At 47.7% G+C, this 14,715-nt stretch overlaps 1 protein-coding gene across 1 annotated transcript in view; it reads right to left on the bottom strand.

Moving 5' to 3' along the window:
• The window catches only part of LOC119391883 (zinc finger protein 791), a 137,017-nt gene that overhangs the window by 36,107 nt on the left and 86,195 nt on the right, over nt 1–14,715 (bottom strand). The window contains exons 19-20 of the mRNA XM_037659534.2: nt 9,035–9,181; nt 7,137–7,324 (exon numbers count right to left, since the gene is read on the bottom strand). Of these exons, the coding sequence (XP_037515462.1) occupies nt 7,137–7,324; nt 9,035–9,181 (335 nt within the window). The remainder of the gene's footprint in view (nt 1–7,136; nt 7,325–9,034; nt 9,182–14,715) is intronic.

The raw sequence follows: 14,715 nt of genomic DNA, 5'->3' as shown, positions 1-14,715 counted from the left end.
CGGATAATTCACACGGCTCTATTGGTCCCGGCCAAAGTGCATGTTAATCTATGGGACCAAACCTTCGCTAATTCGTCATAATTCGGCTCTGCACCGCTTAATTCGGACAAATGCTGGCGGCTGCCGCTACACAAAAGTGTGGTAAAGCAGTGCTGGCACAACTGGAGTGAAACCGAAACCTGAGTGACATCGCCATCATCATCAACTAGTGGGGGCGATCGCGGCGTCACCGAACATCGGCATCTTTTTTCTTCGCTCCACTGCGCCTCCGACGCCATTTTCCCGTGTGTTGTGTCGGCACCAGGCCCGTAGCCAAGCCCCCCCCCCCCCGAAATTTTCGTGAAGTACGTGTTTTTACCAAAAATAAATGATGAAAATAGGTGTTTTTCTCAAATAGTCAAGGTTTTCAGCAAGTGGGCCCCCTTGAAAAATATTCCTGGCTACGGGCCTGGTCGGCACCGTCTCTTCTTGCGGAGTTCTTTTTTTTTTCGTTGTGACCGTGTTTGCATGTGAAGCCCAAGCATGATGCCATAGCTGATGATGGCATCGACGAGGTGTCAGCCGAGTCCACCGATGGTGACTGCCCGACCTTGGATGCTGTCCTTCCCACAGATATGACCCTTCAGGACTACATCGCGATTCACGATTGTGTCGCCACGACTGGTCTCCTGACCAATCAAGACATTATTAATGATGTCGCGACCTCATCACACCTCAGGGGAAGTCTCGGAGGCGCTTTTGATATTAGAGAATGTTTGCCTGAGCACTTCCGACAGTTTGCGTGCTGTTGGCCATTTGGAAAAGTGAAGAAAAATTGTAATGTCAGCTGGAATCTGTGCGAAAACGCAGACGGCCATTACAAAATACTTCAGCAAATAAAGGTATGCTTGATATTAATGTTGTTTTTCCTGTTGATTCGTTAATTATGCATTCGGTTAATTCAGACATTTTTTCCGGTCCCGTGAAATCCGAATTAACGAGCTTTTACTGTATATATATAAAAGAAATGCACCACATCTGGCACTTTTCATAAAAGGTGCCAAATGCCTCTCAATTTAATTCTCAGAGACATTTTCAGCAAAACAACTATTTCTAATAAACTTTGCATAAACAGAGTTACTGGCAATCAACCTTTGTCGCAGCTCACAATGTTGCCTTCCTCGTCCCAAGGATGCTCGAAGCTGCAATACTGTAATCAGGCACAATGATGCGTGTCATGCTCTGCCCTTCATTATGCATTGAGATCACCTCAAGATAAGGTGGGACAGCCCTCCCGATTGAAGTGCTCCCTTTTAGAGGCACTGGCACAGAGGTGTCACTGGACACCACCACAAGGCATCGCTGTCCTATCTGTGATGACATTTCTCTGTTCTTGCTTCTATTGGAAGCAATACTTTCATTGTGATGCCCAATGGAATCCAGCTGATGTCCAGCACGCCTACAAGTGCATGGAGGCATACACAAAAAGTGAGCTGAATTTTCAGATATTGGAGGAAAGAGTAGACAGTCTTTTGATCGAAACAGTAGGCCCACTGTTATACGTAAAGACTGAAACGCGTTCTTGGGCTAGTTGGTGCATGGTCTGACAAAAGTTTTTGGAGGCACAAAGGAACGAGGACAAGGTATGAGAGGACTGGTGCCAACTAACAACAGTTGTTACTTGGCACCAGTCCTGTCATATCTTGTCCTTGTTCCTTTGTGGCTCCAAAAATTTTGTCAGATTATACGTACAGAAATGTTAGGTTTGTATATTTAGGACAGTACTATCTAGTGGCTTTGCATACTGACTTGCAAACACTTGGAAACTGCTGCAACATAATACCTTATTTTACATTTACTGTTGATAAATACTTCTCAGTGAACATGAATGAAGAATGTAGAACACAAAAAAAACAGAAACAGAATCATAGTGTATTAGAGTGCTCAATCCTACTTCATTCTTTGTTACATCCATGAACTTTTCTGTTACTATACAAGACCTTGCCCTTAGTTCCTTACCGAAAAAAGATGTTTTAAACATTGTGCGAACTCAGGATCACATGTTCATTGCACGCACATGCTATCCCAGGCACAATATTACAAAATGGCATTATAATTCATCTCAAGTCAGACACAGTCTAGTGACTCTAGTCACTAGAGTCACTATACTACAGCATTGCTCTGACCATTGCCTGACTTATATTCCGAAATTACTGTAGGTGCACACAATTTATTGACCTACAGCATTTTTTTTAGAAAAAAAAAGCACTTAGTCTTTAGGACCACAGTAGGTGCCACTCACTTAATCACGTAAGTACAATGTCCAGCAAAACAAATTCTTTGACACAGCAGCTGCTTCCAGACACAACTTTTTGCATATTGGTGTTGAATAGAGCTCATGTCCGTTTGTTCTTTCTGTTTATCTAGTTGTAACATAACATTGTAGCAAGGTCGACAGCTGGGCTAGTTGGTAAGGTTCCATAATATTTAGTTGCGAGTAAGCGTTCGTTGTGTCAACTTCTTGTACTCTTGTACTGTCATTTGCGCTGCTTTAAACATTATGGAACATAACATTGTGCTTTCATGAATGTAGCGAGCTTCATGTACAGTTCCATGATCAATAAAAAAAAAACGTTTGCTCTTGACCAATCATTCACATATAAAGGGACATTAAAGTGAAAATGCTAAATCAGCGACGACCGAAAAAATATTGTTCGAGAAATCTACTATCATTAATCTGGCCATCACAGGTTCCTAAGGATGAAAAGAAAATTAAAGGCTCATTTTTGAATTTCGCGCCTAAACTTTAGCACCTGATTGTCAATGTTGTGTCACGAATTTCAGTCTCTTTTTTTCATTTTTCGGCCACAGTGGCTCTAAATTTCCTGCAACTTGCATGTTAAAGGACCGCTGACAGCGAAATTTTTGTTTGTGACTTTTTTACTGTAATTTGTAGCTTTGTGTCTGGTAATGCCGAAATTGAATTGTAAATGCTCCACCGTATCGTATAATTAAAGGAGTCCTGACACAAAAATTTTCACCCCGCGTTTTTTTGCTCCAATGTGTTGCTGGGGGCCTGTTAGTCATAACACGGTACATCGTTTGCTGCAGTGCGTGACGGATAATTAATTACAAGCTCCTCATTACCGACACAGCCTCAGTTTCGGTTTGACAGAGCTCCAAAAACGACAAGCCGCCGGGTGCAACTATCACCACCTAGCGAGTGAAACGCTCAGCCACGTGAGCACACAGAACAGTGACGTATTTCCGTGCGGTCTGTTGTCGTCGGGCTCATCCTTGTCTGATGGCGACGATTTTCTTGCGGTGGGGATGGAAGGAATTTGACGTGGCGAATCGCTTCAGGTTTGACCAGCTGGCAAGGAGCGATTTGTCGGGAAGCGCCTCAAAACAAAAATGGAGGCTACGACGTCATCATAACTTGTGCCGGCTGCAACTTTTATGTAGGGGAAGTAGGGGGGTCACCTCGGGTCACCTCTGAGGGTGTCAATGCACCAGGTGCGGCCTATAATGCTGGATCGCGCTCACTAACTTCAAAAATCATATAAAATACCTTCCAAGCTTTATTCACTGTCGATATTTTGCAGATGGTACACGCACGTACACGGGAATCGATCCAGCAGTCTATTTTGGCCGTGATATTTTGTGTCATTACCCCTTTAATGCTAGCGTCGTTAATTGCGACCAATGTTGCGTCACTTCGAAACACCCGCCTAAAACCATAAGAAACTAGCGCCCCACAGCGGGGGAGCGCCTAAGATCACGTACATTCAAGCTTTGGTGTCGTTGAAAGAGCAGTTTTTAAATCAGGGCCCCACACACAGTAAAGATTGAAACGGTGTGGGTGCTTCGATACATTAAGCATGTTAAGCGTGTGTCCCCTCAGGAGAAAGAACAGAAGCATTCCTGGCCTAAGCAGCTCGAACCCTTGAGAGCAGCCCGACAACAGAGCGAGAGGGGTGAGGAACAAGAGCCCTCGCCGGGTGCCAGTCGTCGTATTGTGTGCGCCCCGCAAATCTTCTGTGACGTCAACAATACTTGCTTTACTTGTGAAATGTCACACGAGGCCTCGATCTAGGTCATACCAGTGGTGATGTCACGAGGTGCTGCCTACTCAGATGAGCACTCACACTTACTTTAAAACCAAATTAAGATATCTTAAAGGCTACGTTCGCCACTAATAATCGGTCAGAAGTGCCCACATATTGGCCTCGAGGAGTTACGGAGTCGCCCTCTATCGGACGCGCCTCGATTGCGTGCTAGGCAGGATACCGCCGGCGCGCTCCCCGTAGGTTTTGCTGTCGGCGCTGTACAAAAACACCTCGCGGAAGCCCTCCAGGGCATTTCTGTGAATACTTGCGAAATGAACTGTGTTCTTTACTGTCAAAATAATCATTTTCGACGAACTGAAAGCACAAGATAGTCTACAGTCGCTGTCTCTTTGCACAAAACCGAGCACCCGCTTCACGCTGTCACCGCGTTGTAGACCCCTGAACCGGCTTCTTGCGTGAAAGGTAGTCACTCGCTGAGTGACTGTGAAATATCTCGTTAGAGTAGACTGCCTGTACAACCAAACAGAAAGAAGCCTCAAGCCAGCGATCGCACAGGTTCGCGACGACTGACGGTGCCTCTGCATGTATGAGCGTCTGCATGTATGTTCGTACTGATGGTTTCGCTCTCGCTACGAGCGCGTTTTGGCACCGTGCTATGAACTTTAGGCCGAAAAATATGAGAATTTGTGAGTAAACAAACAACTACTGTTGCGCGGACGCTATCAGAGCAGTTCAAAAACAATTTCCTTAGAACTGCGGCTTCGGTGCGCATGGCAACTTTGTGATCTGCCGTCCCGACGATTCAGTGTTTTTTTTTTCTTTTTCGGTCTAAATTCGGGTACGTTTCAGGTATGTCATTTGACAAGTTGTCTCGCACGTATTGATCGGTCTTCTCAGCGGGCAAATGCCGCTGCTTCTGTTTCTTTATTCAGCGCATTCGTTTCGTTTGGTGCTCACACAAAACGTGAGCAAATGCGACGCCTTTTTTTAATGCTCCTTAATTATCGTTCCGTTTGCATTCCAGTGAACTTGCCGCTCTCTGTCATCAACAAATTCATAGACCAAAGCTTCACCACTTCGAGATTGCAGGTGAAAGGAGAACCAGTCTACGAGACCGAGCATGTAGTAGCATGCGACGCCTAGGAAAAGAAAGAAAATACAGTAACGTTTGCCGGACTTATTCTGCAAACGTCGGCTGTGAACTGTGACCCACATGAACTTGAAATAGCGGTGAATAAAATAGAAGGTATTGCAGCAACCAGCAGCCGCAAGACAGGATAGTAATTACTTGGCGTGTACCCCAGCAATTTTGGCAGCAGTGTCGTGTCTAACTCCAACAGGGTGGCATCTTTCCCACGTAAATAAATGAAGCTCCAAGAAAATACATGGGTTTGGCCGGTTGGCCGATCGCGGAGGCAATGCAAAAATTATGCTGCTTATGAAGCAATGCATGCCTCATCAAATGGGAAGGTTGCCCGTCGGCGTCCCGCGTCGGCAGCATCAACACGAGTGATGCAAAAAATAATCGTCACGTGATGGTGTCACCATATAACGTCATCATGACGTCACAGATCGCCAAAATATGTAGCGTCATTATGACGTCACATAATGTGACGTCACATGATGTATTCACACGTCATGGTCGCTTTGCATTGCCTCCGTGATCGGTCACGGAGGCTGTGCAAAACCGCGTTAGGTGCAGAACGCTTTAGGAGGGGGGCGCGGGAGAATCAGTACATCGACTGACAAGAAGAAGATGGCTTTCGCCTTCTAGTCATCTTTAACGAATGCATAAGGGACCCTGTGCGTTCTTTAATTTAACGTATCTAAACAATGACCTGCGCATCTGCAGCCGATTTTGTGGACGCTGAGCACGGGGCCGACGATCAAGAGGTCGCATTGGACGGTTCTGAGATGGCATCACACGTGGTAAAAGGTAGCGCTTTTACCATCCTGTGGCAGATAAGCATCCTTTGCCGGCGGGAAGCGCGCGCGAGCCATCGTCTCAGTGCGCGCTGTCTGCTACTCACCGAACATCGCAGGCCCGACGCAGTAACAAAAGCCTTCGTCGCGGAAGTGCTTGTTGCACACAAGACTCGTAGCGGATGGCTACTTGCCGGTTCTTAGCTTTACAACCCATGCTTCACGCTGTTTCTTGTCCCGCGGTTACCAGTGCAGGCTGACACTGGGCTCCTTTGCGTAAGCGCGGCACCGAGCAGTAGAGCCCCGTGTTCATCGCCTTCGGAGGCAGCCACTCTATTACAATGGTGTCAATTGAGTAGAAAATGAGAGAAAACTTCCGAATTTGAACAGACCGCAGCGCATGTGGGACTTGAAACTCGTTTTCAAAGCACGCGGCAGTGCGCCACAAGCAGCCGACGCGGCCGCTGAGACCACGTGATCCTGCCAAGCACGTCACGCCGACGGTGGCGCCGGCGTTTCCAGTGGTGGGCCTCGAGGCCAATACAGGACAATCAAACAACACAAACATCTCGAGGTTTCAATTTTGGTGTCAGGGGTCCTTTAAGTGTCCGGGCCATGTAGAACACGATGCAATTCATTTTTACCGATAAAAACTCACGTACACCTGTGAGGAGAGAGTGGCAGCTAGGTGTAACAAGAACTCACGAGGGGAGTCATGACACAGTTCTTGGAGGCCATGAATGCAGTTGACCGAAGCTGGACAAGATGGTGCAAGTGTGACAACGAAGAAGAGCAACACTGTGTGTGTGTGTGTGTGTGCAGGGAGCGCCAAGCAGTTTCCAAGTGATGAGGGAACAAAGGAACGTTCAGGACGAACCTGTTGGCCTCTTGTCAATCGTGTCACAATATCTACGACCTCTCAGCAAGTTGGTGCAGGAACAGCAAGGGGGGGGGCATCGATACCCGTATTTTCTTTTTGCAATTTTCCTCACTCACCAAGCATCTTCTCAGTGCTGGAATGGTGCTTTTGTAACGGAACGGTCACTCACTAACACAAACAAAATTACTTTTCTCTTTCATGTCTCTTTGAACAGGAAGGCTGCTCTTGATGTGTACTGGAATCTTGGTGCAATGCTATTTTTTCAACTAAACGTAGCAGCTTACTGGTGGTACTTGAGCGTGGTGCTGGTCTTGAAGCTCTCTCCGCACTGGTCGCAGCTGAAGCCCCGATCCTGTCCGTGGCAGAGGCGGTGGTTGCGCAGCGCTGTCTGGCTGCTCAGGCATTTGCCACACTGGTCGCACTGGGGCCGCTGCCGGCACTGGCGCCGCTCCATATGCCGCTGGTACCGCACCTGTCACAACATTTTACATAAGCTGGTCGAATGGGGCTAACATGCTTAGGGGGCTCCATTGTGCTGGAGCTCTTTGCTGGTTATGCTCGATTAATGCGCACTACTGACACATAGGAAATATTATATGCATATTCTGACTTTACAGTAGAACACTGCAACTCATTCGACAGTTGTGAGAGAGGGGCTAATGTAACTGGTACAATTATTAATAACACTACTATACAAAGTAAGTCTTAACTCCTACTTAAGTTTGCAAGACAGGCGAAAGTGACTTAATTACTGCAACTTAAAAGACACCTGACAGCCTAATTTTTGTTTGACTTTTATACTTTAATTAGCAGATTTATCGTATCGTATAATTAAATGACAAATTGTGGCATCACTTCTAAACGGCCACCTGAAATCATAAGAAACTAAGATCACATGCGCTCAAGCTTTGGTGACGTTGAGAGTGCACTTTTTAATCGGGGCTCCGCGTGTGGAATGAAACGACGTGAGTACTTCGGTATGAGTTCGGATGCAATGCTCCTGGCACGTTCTCCTGCTGAAATTTCTGTCTACAACGAAATAACACACCTGTGTGCCAAGCATTCACTAGGCTCAGAAAAAAGAAAACATTCCTTGCTACAGTACTTGAAACTGGCCTGGCCTAAGCCCACCTTGAGAGCAGCCCATCAACAGGACGAGAAACAATAGCCCCCGTCGGGCACCAGTTGGGGTACTATTGTGTGGGCCCCGCAAACGTTGACAATACTCGCTCGACACGGTTAACGTCCCACGGGGTCCTGTATCCCCATCATTCATACTTGCGGCGATGTCACGAGGTGCTGCCAACTAAGATGAGCACTCATGCTTAATCTAAAACCAAATTAAAATATCTTAAAGGCAATGTTTGCCACAAACCATCAGTCAGAAGGGCCCTCACATGCACGACAATCAAACCACACACACATCTCGAGTTTGCAAATTTGGTGTGAGTTTAATCCTTGATGACGTCACCCTCAAAAGAAAAAAGAAAACATACTACTGTTTCCATTCCATTACAATGTAATTTAATTACTTTAAAATGTAAATCATATTGAGTTGAGTGCACTGGTTATCAGTAAAGCGGAAACCTTTCTTTTGGTCTTATTGTGCAAGGGCTGTAGAATAATTCAGCAGCTTCTTTTCTTTGCATAGTGAGAACAAATGCACAAAAGAGATACACACTGCCGAGTTTGTCATTTGGCAGTGGAAGCACTTTCAACAGCAGCCTTTATTTTTTATCTTTATTTCGAAGCATTTGCTGCAAAGCATAATGAGGAAAAAAAGTTCTATAGGAGCACCAAGATTGCAAGAACTGCAGCAAATTATTTGAAAAGTTGTCTGTCGGGCAATACCAGTTATAGTTGCTCGGTACATCTGACTTGAATTCGGCCTTTCTTAGCACATTTTAACTCGACTGCACATGTTCCAAGATGTTGCCAAAGCATGTGTCTGCCAACTATGGCAACAACCAGCAGCACCTTTATGACAGCAATGACACGGCAAAAACTGGCAGTGAAGCTTCATCAGCACAGCTACATTATTGTCATCATCGGCAGGCAGCATTTCAACGCAATGCTGCCTTTTCCTTCATTGTGAGCTCTTAACTGTTAACATAAGAAACTGCAAGAACTTTGCTAAAGTGTGATGGTGAATGCTGTTCTCATCCAAAAAGCGCGACTGTACCTCACTGGAAAACTCCTTGTCACAGCGGTCGCAAGCATAGAAGCGAATCTCTGGGTGGGAGGACAGGTGCGCCTGGATGTCCCCCAGAGCAGACCCAGTGTAGGCACAGTAGTTGCACTTGAATTGTGTCTGCCTTGTACCAGACGCCTGCAGCATGCAATATAATGCAAATTACAATACAATGTGAGGTAAAGAGAGCATGAACATATTTAAGATCTCAATATCCGTCAACTTCTGGCCTGGTCCAATAATATCAACAAATGCGATTGATTCGGAATGCTATTTCATATGTACACCGCACACTTTAGTGAAAGATGTGCCCAATGCGCTTCAACCTAGAGCTGGGAGCAGAGTCGATGCTCGTTACAATGCACGGCAATAATCCAGTGAGAAAGGCCTGTTATTTCAAAAGTTTAAATCCATTCAAAATTAAGGCCGCGGTATGTTGTAAAGTGGCAGAACTTCGCACATACCCGTGTCTGACCCAAACGCAATGCAAAATCAATAGGAACACTGAAGTTAAAGTAGTAAACGTAAACATAAACGGGTTTGTAATTTTATGACGTCACAATAAATTTTAACTTCAACTACTGTATAATTTTTCAAGAACTCTGCATTTATTGGGGAAAAAAACAGGTAGGTTATTAGTCGAAAAATGGTGTTCCTAAATTTTTGTCACAGCTTTGTATGGCATGAAATTAGTATGCTGTTCTAATATGATGTCATTGATATTGGAGTAGTAATACGTTCTGGCCATTTTTATATAACACATAGCTATCTGTTATAAGAGACCTTTATAATAGTCTCCTGTGTCACAACGGCTCTGCCCCAGACATTTATGGCTTATCGAAGGTGCACATATGCAAAGTGCCCTTGAGACCTATACAGTCATGGGCACGTTACCAGTAAAAAGTAACAGTGTTACAGTTACAGTTACCTAAGCCAATAAAGTAACTCTGTTACGGTTACAGAGTTTCCAAAAGTAACCTGTTACAGTTACAGTTACTGTGAAAAAGTAACATCGTTACTTTTTCATTTCTGTATCAAATAAGTAATAAATTACAAAGCAAATGATAGAATTTGTTTAATAAAAACATACGAAGGCATGCGAGTAGTCAAACTTGCACGTGGCCAAACCCTAGACGAAGGAAACCCAAAAGGGGGGCCAACACATGCAATCGTTGTGTACGCCCTACTTTGTCGCATCCATAAACGTCATAGGATACTGTAACTGGAAAACGTGCACGCACCGGAACGACAGCAGTATCCTAGGATGCGTATTAACGGTACAGTCAAACCTCGTTAATACGTACCCGCTTTAAGCGTACTAACGGTTAAAACGTAGTTGCGACGAGTCCCCGACCGAGTCTCATAGAGCCCAATGCATTCGCTGACCGCTTAAGCCGTAGTACTTCGTCCTACGCCTACCGGTTAGTGCGTACCCTGCGTACCGCGATAACGTTTTGTGCCATAAAATTTTACTGCGCCGCTGAACTTCCCGACGCCACAATGTGCCGCCAAAGGTTTTCCGTCTTTTCGAGAAGTGCGTAGATCGGTCGATCACTGATTCCGACTTCCGCGCGATTGCGGCGATGCCTTTGCGGGTAAGCGGGAAAGAACGAAGGTGAGGCGGCGGCCACCGACGAACGGGCCAGCATGACTTATCGCCGACAACCTTATCACAATAAGTATCTTCAGATATCTGCTCGGGCACGCGTGCGGCGCAGCACCACTTTAAGCCTACTGCACGCTTTTAATAGGCGACAACCTGAACGCGCTGGGCCGCCGATCGCTGCCGCCTCGTTGCGCGGGGCCGTGTTCAAGCGCGCGCCGCTTTGTAGAAAAGAAAGCAGCTCGCTGTTGCGGAGTTGAGCGTTGCTGGTCGCGGGCGACGAGAAACCTCTGCATTGACGCTATCACGTCAAACGCACACGTACGGTACAGCAAGCGTAGCGCTGTTGTAACCATACTGCACGCTTTTATTGGGCGACCACCCAAACGCGCTGCCGTTCGCTGCCAGGACCGCTACAGCGTCGCGGAGTACGCATCGCTTGCAGGAAGTTCGTCATCGCCGCGTTAACCGAACAAGCTACTCGCCGCATCTATGCACGGTCTGGAGCGAAGTGGGTACGAAGAACACTCCCACGACAAGTGCGCGCGTGCGGTACAGCAAGCGGCCCGGCAGTGACGGCGTGAGCCGAGAAGGCGACGCGCTGCACGCAACTAGCCAGGAGACTATCGGCTCCACGCAGCCGTACCGCGTTTCACTGGAACTGAGTCAGTTTTCGTTTATGAGCAGATCGCGGTACAGACGCACGCACATATATCGCGGAAAGCCGACACTGTCCGTTCTGTCGCTATGTTGGTCACTGCGTATACCGGACCCTGTAATAGTTCCGAAATGCTGCTTGGCGTCGCCACCGCGCGCTATCGGCACTATCGGACGGTCGTGCGAGAGTACCAGAATCTTTTCTCCACTTTGGCAAAAAGAAAAAAAAGGCTTTGCAATGGTTACTTTAGGCAATATTTGCTGTGGCACTGTATTTATTTCTTTGCTGGCGGCGATGGCGTACGCGAGGAGATGCAAATCTTTACTTGGTGGTTAATGCGTACTACCGTTTAGTGCGTAGTTACGCGGCGTTCCCGGCAGGTACGCATTAACGAGGTTCCACTGTACTCAGAAATGCATGTGAAGAGGAACAGGGAGTGCGTCACGAGTGAAGGCGACATCCATTGTGTGTATTCCCTGTCGAGAGTAACGATATGACGACGCGACGTTCGACTGGACCGGCGACTAACTGCCCGGCCATGTTTATTGATACTATATATATATACAACTGTAACCCCTTAGTGGTGCCGTCTGTTAATGTGTTAGGGTAAGTGACGCCACCTAGGATTAATATAACAAAATACAACAACACTACATCTCCTTTTCCAAGATCTACAAATTCAGTCTTTTGGGTGGGACCACACGCCTCCCGGACCTGGTAACCTTGTGGGGTATGCTGTCAGGGTCTGCGCCGGTACTCGTATCGTGCTGGCCATGTGATGGTTCCTCCTGGCTGAGTCTGTGCTCCTGGTTAGGGCCCGAGCTCGGAAGGAAGACTGGGGATGACGCACTGAGATATGGGGAATAAGATGCCGTCGGTTTCGTTGTATAACTCCGCTGGGAGTCTCCATGATGTAGGATCGGGGACGCTGGCCCCGGCACTCCGCATCAGTTACCCACACTTCGTCTCCTGAAGAGAGATCCCAGAGCTCTCTCGCCTCAAGACGTGTGCCCATCCCTTTACACGGTGTCGTGAAGGCGGAACTTGACAGGCTTGAAGCGGAGGGCGTGATGAGACGCGTGACAAAGCCTACTCCGTGGTGTGCCGGTATGGTCGTCGTACCGAAGGCATCCGGTTCATACCGCATCTGCGTCGACCTCACCAAGTTGAACCAGGTAGTGTGGCGTGAGCGCCATATCTTGCCCACCGTAGACCAAGTTTTGGGACTACTGGGTGACGCTCAGGTGTTCTCGAAGCTTGATGCTACATCAAGTTTTCATCAAGTAAAACTGGCAGAAGAGTCTGAAGAATTAACAACATTCATAATGCCGTTCGGACGTTATTGCTACCGTCGACTGCCATTCGGGATAACGTCCGCCCCCGAATACTTTCAGCGCCAAATGAGTTACATTCTCGAGGGTCAAGAGGGCGTCGTAAACATGATCGACGACATTTTGGTTTCTGGCCGCGACCGTGCAGAACATGACAGCCAGCTCCAATCAGTGCTGGCTCGACTGAGAAATGCCGGGCTGACCCTGAACAAGTCGAAATGTCAATTCGGCGTCACAAGCGTCAAGTTCCTTGGCGTAGTTATCTGCGGCAGTGGTATTTCGCCGGACCCAGACAAGCTTGCCGCTGTCAAGAACATGGAAGCTCCTGCTGACGTCAGTGGCGTCCGCAGACTATTGGGCATGGTAAACCACGTGGGACGGTTCTTACCCCATCTGTCAGAGGTGACGGCACCCATTCGAGGACTGCTCAACAAAAGAAGTGACTGGGCGTGGGGACTGGCCCAGCAGGTCGCCTTCCAAAAGTTGAAAGACATGATGTGGTCCAACATCTGCATGGCTAACTACCACCCACTGTACCCGACCATCGTATCCACAGATTCCAGTTCGTTTGGCTTAGGTGCCGTTTTGCTACAAGACCAACCGAGCGGAGAGCACAGGGCCGTGGCCTACGCATCACGCTCCTTCACACCAACAGGGCAAAGGTACAGCCAAACAGAAAAGGAGGGCTTGGCAGCTGCATGGGCTGTCAAGCGGTTTGACGAGTATGTCCGGGACTTACACTTCACCATCGAGACCGATCACTTACCGCTCACGTCCTTGCTTGGTTTCATAGATGTCGATGCTTTACCACCAAGGATCCAAAGGATTAGACTGAAACTCATGAGGTACCAGTACACGGTATTGTACGTTCCAGGGAAGCTGCTGGCAACGGCTGATACCCTCTCAAGAGTCCCCGTCACATCAGCGTCTCCAGCAGAAGGAAACCAAGTGGAGTTGTACGTCAGTGAGGTCGTCGGCAACATCGCGGAAGGCGCACCAGTTAGCCTTAATGCGGTTCGTCAGCACCAGTTGATGGATGGCGAGTGCGTTACCCTCGTGAAGTACTGCAGGCAAGGTTGGCCTCAGAAAAACAAAGTGCCATCAAACCTCTCGAAGTATTGGAAGTACCAAGGGGAGCTGACAGTGTGCAATGGACTGCTCTTTAAAGGAGGACGTCTGTTGATATTGGAGGCTCTGCAGAAGGACGTCTTGGATTCACTTCACGAGGGTCATCAGAGTGTGAACCGATGCAAGGCACGTGCGCGTGATGCTGTTTGGTGGCCTCATATAGGCAAACATATCATGTCTATGGTGGAATCATGTGAGCGTTGTGCAACTACCAGGGTCCAGCGTGCCGAGCCTCTCCTGCCAACACCTTCAATGGAGTACCCATGGCAACAAGTGAGTGCAGATTTGTCCCACTTGGAGGGACAAATCTGCACCCACTTGTTTGATGGGCAGTTAGTCGTCGGCCCAGTCGAACATCGCGTCGTCATATCGTTACTCTCGACATGGTGTCAGAAGTGGAGCAGGGTGGAGCAGTGGACATGGTGTCCACTGCTCCACTCGCTGCTCCACGATCTCAGGAAGTGTTAAGGTATTACTGCAACTAGCGCCGATGTTGATGTTGGAACTCATGACACCGGCGCAGTGACTGACCGTGTGCACGACTTGACACGAGCGTTCTATCTAAACGAGGAGGGGGAATGTGGGGAGAGAAAGGTTGGCTACGGCGCATGGAGGAGGTGTGTGGAGAGGGTTTGTGCATGCGCAGTAAGGGTGGTCACGCGGCACACCACCACCGGATTGAACTCCGCCATAAGCTGCTTCGCATCTAAAAAATGCCTGAAACAGCACCAGTACGACGTGGTCAAGGGAAATTCAGTTTCCAATGCTCTATCGGAGCACCACGAAAACACAGGCCACTGCATAGACTGGTATTCGGCTTCGATTATCACCAAGGAAAAACTGCTGCCTGCACAATTACTGTTAGAATCGCTGCACATTCAGAAGGCAAAACATGCGATAAATACGACATGCAGAAATCTGCTGGCAATTTACGTACGCGAGCTACGTCATT

The sequence above is a fragment of the Rhipicephalus sanguineus genome, chromosome 4 (assembly GCF_013339695.2).
Source record: "Rhipicephalus sanguineus isolate Rsan-2018 chromosome 4, BIME_Rsan_1.4, whole genome shotgun sequence".
In the NCBI taxonomy this organism is placed as follows: domain Eukaryota; kingdom Metazoa; phylum Arthropoda; class Arachnida; order Ixodida; family Ixodidae; genus Rhipicephalus; species Rhipicephalus sanguineus.
This window is presented reverse-complemented; position numbering and strand designations above follow the sequence as displayed.